Source organism: Phasianus colchicus, chromosome 29, assembly GCF_987193195.1.
Source record: "Phasianus colchicus chromosome 29, bPhaCol1.hap1.1, whole genome shotgun sequence".
Classification (NCBI taxonomy): Eukaryota; Metazoa; Chordata; class Aves; order Galliformes; family Phasianidae; genus Phasianus; species Phasianus colchicus.
The window spans coordinates 4,259,289-4,277,588 of NC_143464.1; the positions used below are offsets into that span (position 1 = coordinate 4,259,289).

Sequence of the window (18,300 nt, forward strand, 5' to 3'; positions counted from 1 at the left end):
ATGCGCAGTGCTCGGGCCACGCCCACATGGCAGCACGGAGGTCTCTGCCCGCCCCCCCCTTAAAAATCCGCATTTTTAACCTCCAAAGTTTAATAATAATAAAAAAAAATCATAATACAATAAAATAAGGCCCCCCCCCCCCGCCCCCCCGGTAGTGTCAGCAGGGGAGGAGGGGCGGGGGGTGGACCCGAATTGACCCCCCCTCCTCCTTCCCCCCCTCCCACCAATTCCCCCCCTCCCCCCTCCAAATTCCTATAAAAAACCCGGCGCGAAGGGGGAGGGGAGGGGGGGGGAGGGGGGCTGTGCTGGTTGGGGCCCCCCCATTTTTGGGGGAGGGGGCCCAGACCCCCACCTATGTGTGTGTGTGTGTGTGTGTGTGTGTGTGTGTGTGTGTGTTCCCCCTCCCCCCCCCCGGGGGGGGCTGAACAATACAAAAGAAATCAACTCAAATAATTACATCGCGGGGGGGGGGGGGCGGGGTGGGGGGGGGTTGTCCTGGTAGGGTGGCAGTGGGAGGGAGGGGGGGGGACAACACAGTGCGGACCCCCCCCTCTCCACCCACATCCTCTGCTCTGTCCCAGCCCAACCCCCCGGGTGGGGGGGGGGCACCTCCGTGTGAGGTGGGGGCGGCGCGTCACGAGTCCTGGGGGGGGGGTGGGAAAAGAGGAGGGGGGGGGGTGGGCAAAATAGACCCCCAAAGCCTTACAGGGACCCCCCCATACCACCCTCATTCATTACGTTGGCTCTGCAACCCATAAATCCCCCCCCCCTCCCAAAATATATTGGGACCGACACCCCACATCCAACCCCCAGATCCCCTTCCCCCCCCCAGGATCCCCCCATTCTCTTTAAGACACCCCTCCCCCAGTATTGGGGGGGTTTTAAGGGAGTCCTTAATAATAGGGTCACCCCCTACAGTCCCCCCCCCAAATAATGGGGTCACCTCTATAACCCCCCCAAACATCACCCACCCCCTTAATAACCCCCCCAGATTGCACCCACTAAAATAACCCCCTCCCCAACAGTGCCCCCCCCAAAAAAACACTGCCCACCCCCTATAAACCCTACCCCAAACGCTGCCCCCCCCAAACACCACCCCCTTTAAGCCCCCCCAAACACTGCCCCCAAACCCTTCCCCCCTTAAACCCCACCCCCTCATAACCCCCCCCCAAACACTCCCTCCCATAACCCCCCCCAAACGTTGCCCTCCCCCCCAAATAACCCCCCCCCTAAACATTGCCCCCCCCCAATAAACCCTTCCTAAACGTTGCCCCCCTACCAAATAACCCCCCCAAACGTTGCCCCCCCCAATAAACCCTTCCTAAACGTTGCCCCCCCCAATAAACCCCGCCTAAATGTTGCCCCCCTACCAAATAACCCCCCCCTAAACGTTGCCCTCCCCCCCAATAACCCCCCCAAACGTTGCCCTTCCCCCCCCCCAAATAAACCCCCCTAAACGTTGCCCTCCCCCTCCAATAAATCCTCCCTAAACGTTGCCCCCCCCCCAAATAAACCCCCCTAAACATTGCCCTCCCCCCCAATAAATCCTTCCTAAACCTTGCCCCCCCCCAAATAAACCCCCCCTAAACGTTGCCCCCCCAATAAACCCACCCTAAACGTTGCTTCCCCCAAAACGTTGCTCCCCCCCCCCCAAATTGAGCTCTATACCCCCCCCAACCCCAAAATTAGGGTCTTCCCCCTTCCCCCCCTCCCCCCCACTCCCAAGATTAGGGTCTTTCCCCTTCCCCCCCCCCAAAATTAGGGTCTTCCCCCTTCCCCCCCTCCCCCCCACTCCCAGAATTAGGGTCTTTCCCCTTCCCCCCCCCCCAAAATTAGGGTCTTCCCCCCCATCAACTCACCCCCGGGGCGGTGGGGCCGGGTGGGGGGGTGCTGTCCCTCGGTGCCCCCCCCTCCGCCCCCCGGCTCCTCTTTGGCTCCAGCTCCTCCTTGGCGAGGGGGGGTCCGTCCCCCCGCTCCCCCCGGCGTTTGCGGCGTCTCTCAGGGTCCCGACCCCGACCCCGCGACCCCCGGCGCTCCGCCTGCTCCAGCTGGGGGGGGGGGACACAGGGTTAATGAGAGCCCCCCCAGAATGGGAAGGGGGGGGGGGAAATGGGGAATTATGGGGGTGAAACAGGGGGATTTGGAGGTGAAAACTCAAATTTGGGGGGGGGGACGAAGACACAATGTTAATGAGAGCCCCCCCCCAGAATGGGAAGGGGGGGGGGGGGAATGGGGAAATTTGGGGGTGAAGATTGGAATTGGGGGGGGTGGGGGGAGTGGGAGGAAGGGGAACACAGCATGAGAGCCCCCCCAGAATGGGAAGGGGGGGGGAATGGGGAATTATGGGGGTGAAAAAGGAGGATTTGGAGGTGAAAACTCAAATTTGGGGGGGGGGGGACATGGGGTTAGTGAGATCCCCCCCAGAATGGGAAGGGGGGGGGAAAATGGGGAAAATTGGGGATGAAAAGGGGGATTTGGAGGTGAAGAGTGGAATCTGGGGGGAGGGGGTGGCACAGTGTTAATGAGAGCCCCCCCCAGAATGGGAAGGGGGGGGGGCAGGGGAGTTGGGGGGAGGGGAAGAGTGGGGTATTATGGGGGTGAAAAAGGGGGATCTGGAGGTGAAAACTGGAATTTGAGGGGGGGGGGGGGGAACATGGGGTTAGTGAGAGCCCCCCCAGAATGGGAAGGGGGGGGAAATGGGGAAAATTGGGGATGAAAAGGGGGATTTGGAGGTGAAGAGTGGAATCTGGGGGCAATGGGATGACACAACATTTATGAGAGCCCCCCCTTAATGGGAAGGGGAGGGCAAATGGGGAAATTTGGGGGTGAAAATTGGAATTGGGGGGGGGGGGGGTCTTGGGGGTACCAAGGGGCCCCCAGAGCAGATTTTGGGGGGTGGGAGACTTAGGGTCAACAACTGGAGGATTTGGGGGTCCTGGAGAGTAGTAGGGAGGGGGTTCTGAGGATCCCAGGGTGGCTTTTTGGGGATAAAAGGGACATTTTTGGGGAATCCTGAGGTCTGGGGTGGGATTTGGGGGGTAATAGGGAAGATTTGGGATCAGTAATTGAGATATTTTGGGGCACTGCCCCCAGTTTGATCCTGGGGGTACCAGGGGGGTTCTGGAGATATCAGAGTGGTTTGGGGGGGGGGGGGGAAGAAGTCATTTTGGGGGTCCTGCAGGAATCCCTGAGGTCTCGGGGGGGGCTGTGGGATCTGGGGTGGGATTTGGGGTGGGATTCGGGGAGACTTGGGGTCAGCAATTGAGGCATTTCAGGGCCAGGCCTCCCAGTTTGGTCTTGGGGGGGGTCCAGGGGGGTCCTGGGGATGTCAGAGTGGTTTTTTGGGGGGAGAAAAAGTCATTTTGGGGGTCCTGCAGGAATCCCTGAGGTCTGCAGGGTGGGCTGTGGGATCTATGGTGGAATTTGGGATCAGTAATTGGGATATTTTGGGGTAGTACCCCCCCAGTTTGGTCCTGGGGGCTCCAGGGGGGTTCTGGAGATGTCAGAGTGTGTTTTTTTTTGGGGGGGGGGAAAGAAGTCATTCTGGGGGTCCTGCAGGAATCCCTGAGGTCTGCATGGCGGGCTGTGGGATCTGGGGTGGGATTTGGGATCAGCAATTGGGATATTTTGGGGCACTGCCCCCCAGTTTGGTTGAAGGGATGTCAGAGTAGTTTTTTTTTGGGGGGGGAAAGAAGTCATTTTGGGGGTCCTGCAGGAATCCCTGAGGTCTCAGGGCGGGCTGCGGGATCTGGGGTGGGATTTGGGGGGGGATTTGGGGTCAGCAATTGGGATATTTTGGGGCACTGCCCCCCAGTTTGGTTGTGGGGACGTCAGAGTGGTTTTCTGGGGGGGAAAGACGTCATTTTGGGGGTCCTGCAGGACGGGCTGCGGGATCTGGGGTGGGATTTGGGGTGGGATTTGGGGTTTTTGGGGCACGTACCTCGAGGAGGAGGCGGAAGAGGCCGAGGGGGGGCGGGCGGGCGGCCTGCAGCAGGCGCCAGATGCTGGTGGCCTCGTCCAGCGTCACCTCCAGGAGGTCCCCCTCCATCATCAGCTCCTCCAGCGGCCGCCGCGCGCCTTCCGGCAGCTCCAGCACCGGGCCCTGCAGCCGCGGCAGCGCCGAGCTCAGCGCCTCCAGCTCTGCGGGGACAGCGGGGCACGTGGGGTGATAAGGGGACAGCGGGGGACATGGGGTGATAAGGGGACAGCGGGGCACGTGGGGTGATAAGGGGACAGCGGGGGATGTGGGGTGATAAGGGGACAGCGGGGGACATGGGGACAGTGGGGGGATGTGGGGACAGTGGGGGGATGTGGGGACAGCGGGGCACGTGGGGTGATAAGGGGACAGCGGGGGGTGTGGGGTGATAAGGGGACAGCGGGGGACATGGGGACAGTGGGGGGATGTGGGGACAGCAGGGGGATGTGGGGGTGATAAGGGGACTGCAGGGGACGTGGGGACAGTGGGGGGACAGTGGGGACAGTGGGGGGACGTGGGGTGATAAGGGGACTGCAGGGCACGTGGGGACAGCAGGGGGACGTGGGGTGATAAGGGGACTGCGGGGGATGTGGGGTGATAAGGGGACTGCAGGGGACGTGGGGTGATAAGGGGACTGCGGGGGATGTGGGGTGATAAGGGGACTGCAGGGGACGTGGGGTGATAAGGGGACTGCGGGGGATGTGGGGAGATAAGGGGACTGCAGGGGATGTGGGGACAGCGGGGGGACGTGGGGACAGCGGGGGATGTGGGGTGATAAGGGGACAGCAGGGGATGTGGGGACAGTGGGGGGACGTGGGGTGATAAGGGGACTGCAGGGCACGTGGGGTGATAAGGGGACAGTGGGGGGATGTGGGGTGATAAGGGGACTGCAGGAGACATGGGGACAGTGGTGGGATGTGGGGACAGCAGGGGGATGTGGGGTGATAAGGGGACAGCAGGGGACAGTGGGGGGACGTGGGGTGATAAGGGGACTGCAGGGGGACGTGGGGTGATAATGGGGACAGTATGGGAACGTGGGGTGATAAGGGGACAGCAGGGAGACGTGGGGACAGCAGGGGGACGTGGGGTGATAAGGGGACTGCAGGGGACGTGGGGTGATAAGGGGACAGCGGGGGACATGGGGACAGTGGGGGGATGTGGGGACAGCAGGGGGATGTGGGGTGATAAGGGGACAGCGGGGGACATGGGGACAGTGGGGGGACAGTGGGGGGACGTGGGGTGATAAGGGGACTGCGGGGGATGTGGGGTGATAAGGGGACAGCAGGGGATGTGGGGACAGCGGGGGGACGTGGGGACAGCGGGGGGACGTGGGGTGATAAGGGGACTGCGGGGGGATGTGGGGTGATAGGGGGACAGCAGGGGACTTGGGGACAGTGGGGGGACGTGGAGACAGCAGGGGGACGTGGGGTGATAAGGGGACAGCAGGGGACAGTGGGGGGACATGGGGCGATAAGGGGACAGCAGGGGATGAGGGGACAGCGGGGGGATGTGGGGACAGCGGGGGGATGTGGGGTGATAATAGGGACAGTATGGGAACGTGGGGTGATAATGGGGACAGCAGGGGGACGTGGGGATAGCGGGGGGATGTGGGGTGATAATGAGGACAGCAGAGGACATGGGGACAGCAGGAGGAAGTGGGGACAGCAGGGGGACGTGGGGTGATAAAGGGGACAGTATGGGTACATGGGGTGATGTGGGGACAGCAGGGGGACATGGGGACAGCAAGGGGATGGGGGGTGATAAGGAGACAGCAGGGGGACATGGGGTGATAAGGGGACTGCAGGGGTACATGGGGACAGCAGGGGGACATGTGGTGATAATGGGGACAGTATGGGACACGGTGTGATGCTGGGGACAGTATGGGGACATGGGGTGATGCTGGGGACAGTATGGGGACATGGGGTGACACTGGGGCGTGGGGACACTGTGGGGACATCATGGGACATTGTGCCACTGGGGTGTGGGGACATCATGGGGACACCGCGTGCCGTGGGGGAATAAGGATCCGTGGAGTTCATATAGATTCCATGGGGCTCAGATGGGATCCGCAAGGCTCATATAGGATCTGTGGGGCTCCCATGGGATCTGTGGGGCTCACGTGGGATCTGTGGGGCTCATGTGAGATCTATGGGGCTCCCGTGGGATCTGTGGGGCTGGGATGGGACCCAGTGCCCCACACAGCCCCACCCCCACTCACCTGAGGGCAGGGGGCCGTTCTTCTCTGGGCTGGGGGCGTCACCGTTCTCCACAGAGACCTGGGGAGGGGGCACGTGGTGTTATATGGGGGTTCATACGGTGTTACGTGGGGGTCACAGCCCCACTGAGCTGCCCCCCCAGTCCCAACATCTGCCCTACAATCAGCCCGCGCCCCACACCTCCTCCAACCCCAGCTGTTGCCCCAACACCCCACCACCAACCCCAAAACCCCACTCCCAGCCCCAATACTCCCCCACCAGCCCCACTCTTGACCCCAATACCCCCTTACCCCACTCCCAGCCCTCCAAGTCCACTCCCAGCCCCAATACCCCACCACCAACCCCAGTACCTCCCTCCCAAACCCACTCCCAGCCTCCAAATCCCACTTTCAGCCCCCAATATCTCACTCCCTGCCCCACTTCCAACCCATTACCCCAATCCCAGCGTCAATATCCCACTCAGCCCAACTCCCAGCCCCACTACTCCACTCCCTGCCCCACTCTCTGCTCCAATACCCCATTCCCAGCTGCAATACCCCAGTCAGCCCCACTCCCAGCCCCAATACCCCACTCCCAGCCCCAGTACCCCAATCAGACCCTCTCCCAGCCCCAATACTCCACTCCCAGCCCCAATACCCCACTCAACCCCACTCCCAGCCCCAATACTCCACTCCAATCCCCCACTCCCAGCCCCAATCCCCCACTCTTCCCCACTCCCAGCCCCAATACTCCAATACCCCACTCAGCCCCACTCCCAGCCTCAATACCCCACTCAACTCCACTTCCAGCCCCAATACTCATCCCAATACCCCACTCCCAGCCCCACTCCCCCACTCTTCCCCACTCCCAGCCCCAATCCCCCACTCTTCCCACTCTTCCCCACTCCCAGTCCCAATACTCCACTCCCAGCCCCAATCCCCCACTCAGCCCCACTCCCAGTCCCAATACCTACCCCAATCCCCCACTCCCAGCCCCAATCCCCCACTCAGCCCCATTCCCAGCCCAAATCCCGGTCTCAATCCCCAACTCAGCCCTACTCCCAGCCCCAATCCCCCACTCTTCCCCATTCCCAGCCCCAATAATCCACTCCCAGTCCCAATCCCCCACTCTTCCCCACTCCCAGCCCCAATCCCCCACTCAGCCCCATTCCCAGCCCCAATATCTACCCCAATACCCCATTCCCAGCCCCAATCCCCCACTCTTCCCCACTCCCAGCCTCAATCCCCCACTCCCATCCCCAATCCCCAACTCAGCCCCACTCCCAGCCCCAATCCCCCACTCCTCCCCACTCCCAGCCCCAATACCCCATTCCCAGCCCCAATCCCCCACTCTTCCCCACTCCCAGCCCCAATCCCCCACTCTTCCCCCCCCCCCACCTTTGTCTGCTCGTTGCCCCTTGCCTCCCGCAGCGCGGTGCCGCCGTCGCCGTGCAGCCTCTGCCGGATGGCCGCCAACCTCTCCATGGCTGCAGCCACTTCGGGGGAGGCCAGCAGCGCCCGCGCGCGGTCCTGCCAGGTGATGGCTCTCTCGGTCAGGCACTGCAGGGCCTCTCCTTCGGGCAAACGCACCGGCAGCTTCTGCAGAGCCACCAGCAGGGCCAGGATGGTTTCCAGGCGAGGGCGACGCGAGCGCTGGCACAGAGGGCACAGGAATTTGGCTTCCCATTCCCACCAGGCCGGCGAGGGTTTCTGGTTGGCCAGACGAGGCCAGGCCACGCAGGAGCCGTGGAACCAATCTCGGCACAGCTGGCACTGCAGCATGGAGGGCCCCGCCGGCTGCCCGCAGACGCAGGACGGGGGGCCGGGGGCTGGGGGGGCGGGTTTCTGAGAGTTGGCGTGGCGAAGGCGCTGCATCCCTTCCTTCTCCTTCTGCTCGCCTTCCTTGAAGGCCAGGATCTGTGCGGGGAGGGGTGGGGGGTGAGGTGGGGAGGGGTGGGGAGAGGGGAGGAGGTATGGGGCGAAAGGGGAGGTGGGAGAGAGGAGAGGTAACATGGGGGGAGAGGGGATGGGGGACGGGAGGAGATATGGGGGAGAGGGGGGAGGGGAGGTGGGGGAGAGAGGAGGAGATATGGGGGGAGAGGGGATGGGGAGGGAGAGGGGAGGAGGTACGGGGTGAAAGGGGAGGTGGGAGAGAGGAGAGGTAATATGGGGGGAGAGGGGATGGGGGGATGGGAGGAGATATGGGGGAGAGGGGAGGAGATATGGGGGGAGAGGAGAGGGGAGGAGATATGGGGGAGAGGGGAGGAGATATGGGGGAGAGGGGAGGAGATATGGGGGAGAGGGGAGGAGATATGGGGGAGAGGGAAGAGGAGATATGGGGGAGAGGGGATGGTGGGAGAGGGGAGGGGAGGTGGGGGAGGAAGGAGGAGATATGGGGTGAAAGGGGAGATGGGAGAGAGGAGAGGTAATATGGGGGGAGAGGGGATGGGGGGACGGGAGGAGATATGGGGGAGAGGGAAGAGGAGATATGGGGGGAGAGGGGAGGGGAGGTGGGGGAGGGAGGAGGAGATATGGGGGGAGAGGGGAGGAGATATGGGGGGAGAGGGGATGGGGAGGGAGAGGGGAGGAGGTATGGGGTGAAAGGGGAGGTGGGAGAGAGGAGAGGTAATATGGGGGGAGAGGGGATGGGGGGACGGGAGGAGATACGGGGGGAGAGGGGAGGAGATATGGGGGGAGAGGGGATGGGGGAGGAGATATGGGGGGAGGGAGGGAGGGAGGGGAGGTGGGGGAGAGGGGAGGAGATACGGGGGGAGAGGGGAGGGGAGGAGATATGGGGGAGACAGGATGGGGAGGAACAGGGGACGTGATACAGGGGGAGAGGGAGATAGGAGGAGATACGGGGGAGAGGGGAGGAGGTATGGGGGGAGAGGGGTGGGGAGGAGATATGGGGGAGAGGGGAGGGGAAGAGATATGGGGGGGAGGGGAAGGGAGAAGATATGGGGGGAGAGGGGATGGGGAGGGATAGGGGACGTGATACAGGGGGAGAGGGGATGGGGGGAGAGAGGAGGGGAGGTGATGTGGGGGAGAGGGGAGGAGATATGGGGGGAGAGGGGATGGGGAGGAGATATGGGGGGGAGAGGGGAGGTGTGGGGAGAGGAGGGGATATGGGGGAAGAGGGGAGAGGGGAGAAAATATGGGGGAGAGGGGAAGTGTGGGGGGAAAGGGGATGTGGGGAGAGACGGGAGAAGATATGGGGTAGAGGGCAGGAGATATGGGGGAGAGGGGGGAGAGAGGATGTGTGGGGAGAGATTTGGGGCGAGAGGGGGATGTGGGGGGAGATGGGAGAAGATATGGGGGAGAGGGGGATGGGGGGAGGTTGGGGAGAGAGGAGGAGATATGGGGAAAAGGGGATGAGAGGAGATTGAGGAGTGAGGAGGAGATATGGGGGGAGAGGGGATGTAGGGGGAGAGAGGGGAGGAGATATGGGGGGAGAGGGGAGGAGACATGGGGGGAGAGAGGATGTGTGGGGGGAAAGGGGATGTGGGGAGAGAGATTTGGGGCGAGAGGGGGATGTGGGGTGAGATGGGGACATGGGGGGAAGGCGGGGTAAGAAGAGACACGAGAGGGAGACGTAGGGAGACGTGGGGCGACGTGGGGCTGGAGGGGACCCCGGGGGGGGCGTTTGGGGGTCCCCCCGTGCTCACCACAGCGCCGGGGTCACGCAGGTCCTGTGCTGACAGCCCCAGGCTCTCAGCATCCAGGCGGTACAGCCCTGGCTCCTGCCTCCATTTCAGCCTCTTGGAGCTGTCAGACCCGGCGTCGGCGCAGGGACACAGCACCTATGGGTGTCACCACATCACCGTCGTGTCTCTCAAGACCCCCCCCCCCCAAAACCCCCCCGCATCTCTGAGGGGTCTCTGCCACGCCACCCACCTCCAGCAGGGTGTAGCAGGAGTTCTTTTTGAGGAAGGTCCTGGAAGCTTTGTCCCTCCATGAGTGCGCCGTGCCCACCTGCACCTCCAGCTGCCTCAGCTCCTCCAGGCGCACGGGCAAATCGCGGCCCACGGCCACCAAGCCCTCCAGGTCATCCAGGCAGGGGTAATGATCCCCGTTCTGCTTCAAAACGACCCCCGCCCCACAGGAAAAATGAGTTAAAAGGAGTTAGAATGACGGGTGTGGGGGGGGATTTAAGGTGGCGCGGGGCACGCACCTGGATCTCCTCCACGTCGGCGATCCACGCGCGGGCTTTGGCCAGCGCCTCCTTAAGGGCAGCGATGTTGGGGAGCAGAGCTGGGATGTTCTCTGCCTCCTTAATGATGGCGGCCAGCGTGGCCGGGGGGTGCTTCTGCCTGTGGGGTGGGGGAAAAGGTGGGTGGGGTCTCATAGGGTTGCCCTTTATATCCCCCGTGGGCCATCTTAAATCCCATCGGGGCCCTTCATATCTGCTCTCCACATTAAAACCCAGGTGGGGCCACAGGGACAGCCCCCAAACCCTTATATCCTATAGGGTCCCCCTTTACATCCTGTATGGGCCACCTTAAATCCTTAAGGGCCCTTTATATCCCCCCTGGGCCACCTTAACTCCCCATCAAGGCCTTTCATATCCCATAGGGACTACCTTAAAGCCCATCTGGGGTCATGGGGACAGCTCCCAGACCCCATAGAGCCTTCCCTAACATCTCATAAGGACCACCTTAAATCCTATGATGGCCCACCCATTCCCCCCCCCCCCCCAATACAGGCTACCTTAAATTCATAGGGGGTTCTTCATATCTCACCGGGGCCACCTTAAACCCCATAGGGACCCTTTACATAACAACAAAGCCACCTTAAATCCATAGGAACTCTTCCTATCTTTTTTAGACCACCTTAAATCCCATCGCAGCCCTTCACATCCCATAGGGACCACCTTAAAACCCATTCGGGGCCCTGAGGACAGTTCCCACAGTATCCCTATATACCACAGGGTCCTGACTTACATCCCATAGGAGCCACCCTAAATCCATAGGAACCCTTCATATCCCAGCTGGGCCACCCCAGATTCCATTAGGGCTCTTCATATCCCAAAGGGACCACCTTAAAGCCCACCTGGGGCCATGGATAGGGCCCCCAGATCCCTATATCCCATAGGGTCCCCCTTACATCCCACACGTGTCAATTTAAACCCCAAAGGGGCCCTTTATGGATCAATAAAGGCACCTTAAATCCATAGGGACCCTTCATATCTCCCCTGGGCCACCTTAAATCCCATGGGGGATTTATATCCCATAGGGACCACCTTAAAACCCATTCGGGGTCATGGGGACAGCTCCCAGACCCTCAAAAACCCACAGGACCCCATGAATGGTCGCCAAGACCCCCCAAAGGCCATGGGACCCCATGAATGGGCACCAAGACCCCCCCAAAAGCCTACGGGACCCCATGAATGGGCACCAAGACCCCCCAAAAGGCCACGGGACCCCACTAATGGTCGCTGAGACCCCCCAAAAAGCCACGGGACCCCATGAGTTTGCACCAAGACCCCATTAATGGTCACCAAGACCCCCCAAAAAGGCCATGGGAACACACGAATGGTCACCAAGACCCCCCAAAGCCCACGGGACCCCACGAATGGGCACCAAAACCCCCCAAAAGCCCATGGGACCCCACTAATGGTCACCAAGACCCCCCAGAAGCCCACGGGATCCCATGAATGGGCACCAAGACCCGCCAGAAGCCCCTGGGACCCCCTGAATGGGCACCAGGACCCCACAAATGGTCACCAAGACCCCCCAAAAGCCCACAGGACCCCACGAATGGTCACCAAGACCCCCCAAAAGCCCACGGGACCCCATGAATGGTCGCCAAGACCCCCCAAAAGCCCATAGGACCCCATGAATGGGCACCAAGACCCCCCAGAAGCCCACGGGACCCCATGAATGGGCACCAAGACCCCCCAGAAGCCCCTGGGACCCCCTGAATGGGCACCAGGACCCCACTAATGGTCACCAAGACTCCCCAGAAGCCCACAGGACCCCACGAATGGTCACCAAGACCCCCCAGAACCCCACGAGAGCCCACAAATGGTCACCAAGACCCCCCAAAAGCCCACAGGACCACATGAATGGGCACCAAGACCCCCCAAAAGCCCACAGGATCCCATAAATGGTCACCAAGACCCCCCAAAAGCCCACGGGACCCCATGAATGGGCACCAAGACCCCCCAGAAGCCCACGGGACCCCATAAATGGTTGCCAAGACCCCCCAAAAGCCCACAGGACCCCACGAATGGTCACCAAGACCCCCCAGAAGCCCACGGGACCCCCCCCTGTACCCCCCCCCCCCCCCCCAGACCTGGCTTCCAGACACATCTGCGCCTTCTCCTCCCAACGCTGGGCGATGGTGAGCAGCTCCTGCAGTTCTGCCATGGCCACGTCCACGGCCGGGCCGGGGGCCACGGTGCGACCAGCCTGGATCAGCCCCCGCATGACGGGGAGGGGGACGCGGGCGCGGGGGGAGCGCAGGGTGGCCGTCACCTCCTCCAGCCATTGGCTCTGAGCTAATTGCAGTTCCAAACGCCGACCTTCCGGCACTTCCACCCCCAAACGGGCACCACGTTCTAAAAGACCCCGTAAAGCCACCGGTCCTGGGGGGGCGGCTCCGGGTTCTGGGGGGGTCGATTCTAAAACGGCGCGGGCTTCGGCTTGGAAGGCTTCCACGCGGTCCAGGAGGGCCTGTGGGGGGGGGAGAGGGGGTGGTGAGCCCCCCCATGGGGGTACAGAGACACCAATGTGGGTAATAGGGTCGTAGGGGGGTGGAAAGGGGGTGGGAGAGCCCCCCACGGGGGTACAGAGACACCAATGTGGGTAATAGGGTCGTAGGGGGAAGGGAAGGGGGTGGTGAGCCCCCCCATGGGGGTATAGAGATACCAATGTGGGTAATAGGGACCTGGGGGGGTAGGTGAGCCCTCCCCATGGGGGTACAGAGACACCATCGTGGGTAATAGGGTCATAGGGGGGTGGAAAGGGGGTGGGAGAGCCCCTCATGGGGGTACAGAGACACCATTGTGGGTAATAGGGTCATAGGGGGGTGGAAAGGGGGTGGGAGAGCCCCTCATGGGGGTACAGAGACACCATTGTGGGTAATAGGGACCTGGGGGGGTGGAAAAGGGGTGGGGGAGCCCCCCATGAGGGTACAGAGACATCAATGTGGGTAATAGGGTCGTAGGGGGAAGGGAAGGGGGTGGTGAGCCCCCCCATGGGGGTATAGAGACACCAATGTGGGTAATAGGGTCGTAGGGGGAAGGGAAGGGGGTGGTAGAGCCCCCCATGGGGGTAGAGACATCAATGTGGGTAATAGGGCCTTGGAGGGGAGGGAAGGGGTGGTGAGCCCCCCCATGGGGGTATAAGGGCATTGTGGGTGGGGGAAGGGGTTGGGGGGGAAGGGGATGGTGGGGTGAGGGAGACCCCCCTGGGGTTATAGGGACCCCCATAGGGGTAAAGGGACATAGGGTGGGGGTGGATGGGGTTGGTGGAGTGGGGGAGCCCCCCCACTGGGGTTACAGGGATACTGGGGAGGGTGAAGGAGGGAGGAAGGACCGATTTTGGGGGGGTTCCTCTATTGTAGTGGTGAATGGAAGAGCCCCACACTTCCATCCCACGGGGGGGGCTGAGGGGGAAGGACCCCATAGTGGGGGTGGGAGGACCCTATATTTGGGAAGAGACTCCTAAGTGGGGGGATGAATCCCCTATTTTCTTTTGGGAAAGGAGAGGAGGGGGAAGGAATCCCGTATTTGGGAGATGGGACACGCCCATAGGGGGGGGACACCCCATTTTTTTGGGGGGGAGGAGGGGGGCTCACCTGGACGTCCCCGATCTGGTGCATGACGCAGGGCAGCTGGTTCATCTGCTCCAGGAACACACGGAGCTCCTCCACCGTCAGCGAGGGGGCGGGCAGCCTGGGGGGGGACAGGGGGGTCACAGTGACGGGGGGGTGGGGATGGGATGGGGACAGGATGGGGACAGCAGGTCATGGGTGTGGGAACAGGACGGGGACACCAGGACACAGGGACAGGATAGGGGACACCAGGACCTGGATATGGGGACACCAGGATATAGGGACAGGATGTGGGACAACAGGACCTGGATGTGGGGACACCAGGATATAGGGACAGGACAGGGGGCAGCAGAACCTGGATATGGGGACACCAGAATATAGGGACCTGGATATGGGGACAGCAGGACCTGGATGTGGGGACACCAGGATATAGGGACAGGATGGGGGACAGCAGGACCTGGATATGGGGACACCAGGATATAGGGACAAGATGGGGACACCAGGACCTGGATATGGGGACACCAGGATATGGGGACACCAGGATATGGGGACACCAGGACCTGGATATGGGGACACCAGGATATAGGAACAAGATGGGGGACACCAGGACCTGGATATGGGGACACCAGGATATGGGGACACCAGGACCTGGATATGGGGACACCAGGACCTGGATGTGGGGACACCAGGATATAGGGACAGCGGGACCTGGATATGGGGACACCAGGATATTGGGACAGGATAGGGGGCAGCAGGACCTGGATATGGGGACACCAGGATATGGGGACACCAGGATATGGGGACACCAGGACCTGGATACGGGGACACCAGGATATAGGAACAAGATGGGGGACACCAGGACCTGGATATGGGGACACCAGGATATGGGGACACCAGGATATAGGGACAGGATAGGGGACAGCAGAACCTGGATGTGGCTGCGCTCCATAGGGGACAGGATGGGGACATGGGAATGGGGACAAAGCAGTGAAACAGGCAAGGGGGGCAGGATGGTGACATGGGGACAAGGGGGGGAAGACACAGGGGGGCAACAAGTTGGGGGGGGAACAAAAATGTGAGGGGGGTGGTTGGGATGGGAAGGGGGAGTGGGGGGACAGGGATGGGGGACAATGACATGGAAAGGGGGGGTGGGAGAATGATGAGGAAGGGGGGGGGGGCAGCAAGGGAGGGGATGACAAGGAAAGGGGGGACAAGGAAGAGGGAAGGGGGGGACAAGGAAAGAGGGACAAAGGAAGAGGTGGACAAGGAATAGGGAAGGGGGGGCAAGGAAAAGGATGGGGAGATGACGATGGGGAAGGGGGGGGGACAGCAAGGGAGGGGATGACAAGGAAGGAGGGGACAAGGAACGGGGGAAAGGAAGAGGAAGGGGGGGGACAAGGAAAGGGGGGGGATAAGGAAGGGGGGGGGACAAGGAGGGGGGGGGGACAAAGAGGGGGGGGGACAAAGAGGGGGGGGACAAGGAAGGGGGGGGACAAGGAAGGGGGGGGGACAAGGAAGGGGGGGGACAAGGAGGGGGGGGGGACAAGGAGGGGGGGGGGACAAGGAAGGGGGGGGTGGGAAGATGATGTAGAAAGGGGGGGACAGCAAGGGAGGGAATGAGAAGGGAGGGGATGACAAGGACAAGGAGGACAAGGAAGAGGGAAGGGGGGGGGGGGGTGGCCGACGAGGAAGGTGGGGGGGGAGGTGGGGGAGGACGAAGGGTGGTGGGGGGGGCACCCACCCGGTCTCCTGGGAGCTGATGAGCCCCAGCGCCTCGGAGACGCAGCGCTCGGCCTGCGCCAGGCAGCCCTTCAGGCGGTGCAGCAGCTCGTTCTCGGGGAATTTCCGCTCGCGCGCCTCCGACTCCAGTGCCCGCAGCTCCTCCAGGGCTGGGGGGGGGGGCACGTATATGGGGTGGTGCCGGGACCCCCCCCTCCCCCCCAACGACCCGCCCTGAATCGGGGGGGCACTCACTGCGCTTGCGGCCGTCCTCCAGCTCCAGGGCGATGCGCACTTTGTTGGCCCACGTGTCGAAGGACTCGGCGCGCACCTTCAGCTTGTGCAGCATGGCCGGCAGCTCGTCCAGCGTGTAGCGGTACCTGGGGGGGGCAAGAGTCAGCACGTGGTGCTGCTAGGGGGATGTGGGACCCACAGGACCCCAAAAGTGAGCACGTGGTGCTGCTAGGGGGATGTGGGACCCACAGGACCCCAAAAGTGAGCACGTGGTGCTGCTAGGGGGATGTGGGACCCACAGGACCCCAAAAGTGAGCACGTGGTGCTGCTAGGGGGATGTGAGACCCATTGGACCCCAAAAGTGAGCACGTGGTGCTGCTAGGGGGATGTGGGACCCATAGGAACCCAAAAGTGAGCACGTGGTGCTGCTAGGGGGATGTGGGACCCATTGGACCCCAAAAGTGAGCACGTGGTGCTGCTAGGGGGATGTGGGACCCATTGGACCCCAAAAGTGAGCACGTGGTGCTGCTAGGGGGATGTGGGACCCAATGGACCCCAAAAGTGAGCACGTGGTGCTGCTAGGGGGATGTGGGACCCAATGGACCCCAAAAGTGAGCACGTGGTGCTGCTAGGGGGATGTGGGACCCACAACCCCCATATGGACAAACCAGGACCCACAGCCCATGCCGAAATCCCCCCAATAGGTACACCAAGACCCACATCCCTCATATGGACACACCAGGACCCACAGCATCCCAAACCCATGCCCAAATCCCCCCTATAGGTACACCAAGACCCACATCCCCCATATGGACACACCAGGACCCACAGCATCCCAAACCCATGCCCAAATCCCCCCAATAGGTACACCAAGACCCACATCCCTCATATGGACACACCAGGACCCACAGCATCCCAAACCCATGCCCAAATCCCCCCTATAGGTACACCAAGACCCACAGCCCCCGTATGGACACACCAGGACCCATATGGACACACCAGGACCCACAGCCCATGCCCATATCCCCCCCTTATAGGTACACCAAGACCCACAACCCCCATATGGACACATCAGGACCCACAACCCCCATATGGACACACCAGGACCCACAGCATCCCAAACCCATGCCCACATCCCCCCTATAGGTACACCAAGACCCACAACTGCCGTATGGACACACCAGGACCCATATGGACACACCAAGACCCACAACCCCCATATGGACAAACCAGGACCCACAGCATCCCAAACCCATGCCCAAATCCCCCCTGTAGGTACACCAAGACCACATCCCCCATATGGACACACCAGGACCCACAGCATCTCAAACCCATGCCCACATCCCCCCTATAGGTACACCAAGACCCACAACCCCCATATGGACACACCAGGACCCACAACCCCCATATGGACACACCAGGACCCACAGCATCCCAAACCCATGCCCAAATCCCCCCTATAGATACACCAGGACCCACAACCCCCATATGGACACACCAGGACCCATATGGACACACCAAGACCCACAACCCCCATATGGACACACCAGGACCCACAGCATCCCAAACCCATGCCCACATCCCCCCTGTAGATACACCAAGACCCACAACCCCCATATGGACACACCAGGACCCACAGGCCCCCAAATCCATGCCCACATCCTCCCCCTATAGGTACACCAAGACCCACAGCCGCCATATGGACACACCAGGACCCATATGGACACACCAAGATCCACAACCCCCATATGGACACACCAGGCCCCATATGGACACACCAGGACCCACAGCATCTCAAACCCATGCCCACATCCCCCCTATAGGTACACCAAGACCCACAACCCCCATATGGACACACCAGGACCCACAACCCCCATATGGACACACCAGGACCCACAGCATCCCAAACCCATGCCCAAATCCCCCCTATAGATACACCAGGACCCACAACCCCCATATGGACACACCAGGACCCATATGGACACACCAAGACCCACAACCCCCATATGGACACACCAGGACCCATATGGACACACCAAGACCCACAACCCCCATATGGACACACCAGGACCCATATGGACACACCAGGACCCATATGGACACACCAGGACCCATATGGACACACCAAGATCCACAACCCCCATATGGACACACCAGGCCCCATATGGACACACCAGGACTCACAGCATCCCAAACCCATGCCCACATCCCCCCCTTATAGGTACACACCAAGACCCACATCCCCCATATGGACACACCAGGCCCCATATGGACACACCAAGATCCACAACCCCCATATGGACACACCAGGACCCATATGGACACACCAGGACCCACAGCATCTCAAACCCATGCCCACATCCCCCCTATAGGTACACCAAGACCCACAACCCCCATATGG

At 61.7% G+C, this 18,300-nt stretch overlaps 1 protein-coding gene across 1 annotated transcript in view; it reads right to left on the reverse strand.

The window, feature by feature from the left end:
• Nucleotides 1-473: 473 nt before the first annotated feature.
• KDM5C (lysine demethylase 5C) overlaps nucleotides 474-18,300 on the reverse strand; it is a 43,832-nt gene continuing 26,005 nt past the window's right edge. The window contains exons 17-28 of the mRNA XM_090126482.1: nucleotides 15,921-16,045; nucleotides 15,688-15,835; nucleotides 13,971-14,067; nucleotides 12,465-12,844; nucleotides 10,342-10,480; nucleotides 10,065-10,244; nucleotides 9,836-9,970; nucleotides 7,569-8,087; nucleotides 6,195-6,252; nucleotides 3,941-4,140; nucleotides 1,860-2,048; nucleotides 474-643 (exon numbers count right to left, since the gene is read on the reverse strand). Coding sequence (XP_089982608.1) covers nucleotides 635-643; nucleotides 1,860-2,048; nucleotides 3,941-4,140; nucleotides 6,195-6,252; nucleotides 7,569-8,087; nucleotides 9,836-9,970; nucleotides 10,065-10,244; nucleotides 10,342-10,480; nucleotides 12,465-12,844; nucleotides 13,971-14,067; nucleotides 15,688-15,835; nucleotides 15,921-16,045 — 2,179 coding nt within the window. The 3' untranslated portion in view covers nucleotides 474-634. The remainder of the gene's footprint in view (nucleotides 644-1,859; nucleotides 2,049-3,940; nucleotides 4,141-6,194; nucleotides 6,253-7,568; nucleotides 8,088-9,835; nucleotides 9,971-10,064; nucleotides 10,245-10,341; nucleotides 10,481-12,464; nucleotides 12,845-13,970; nucleotides 14,068-15,687; nucleotides 15,836-15,920; nucleotides 16,046-18,300) is intronic.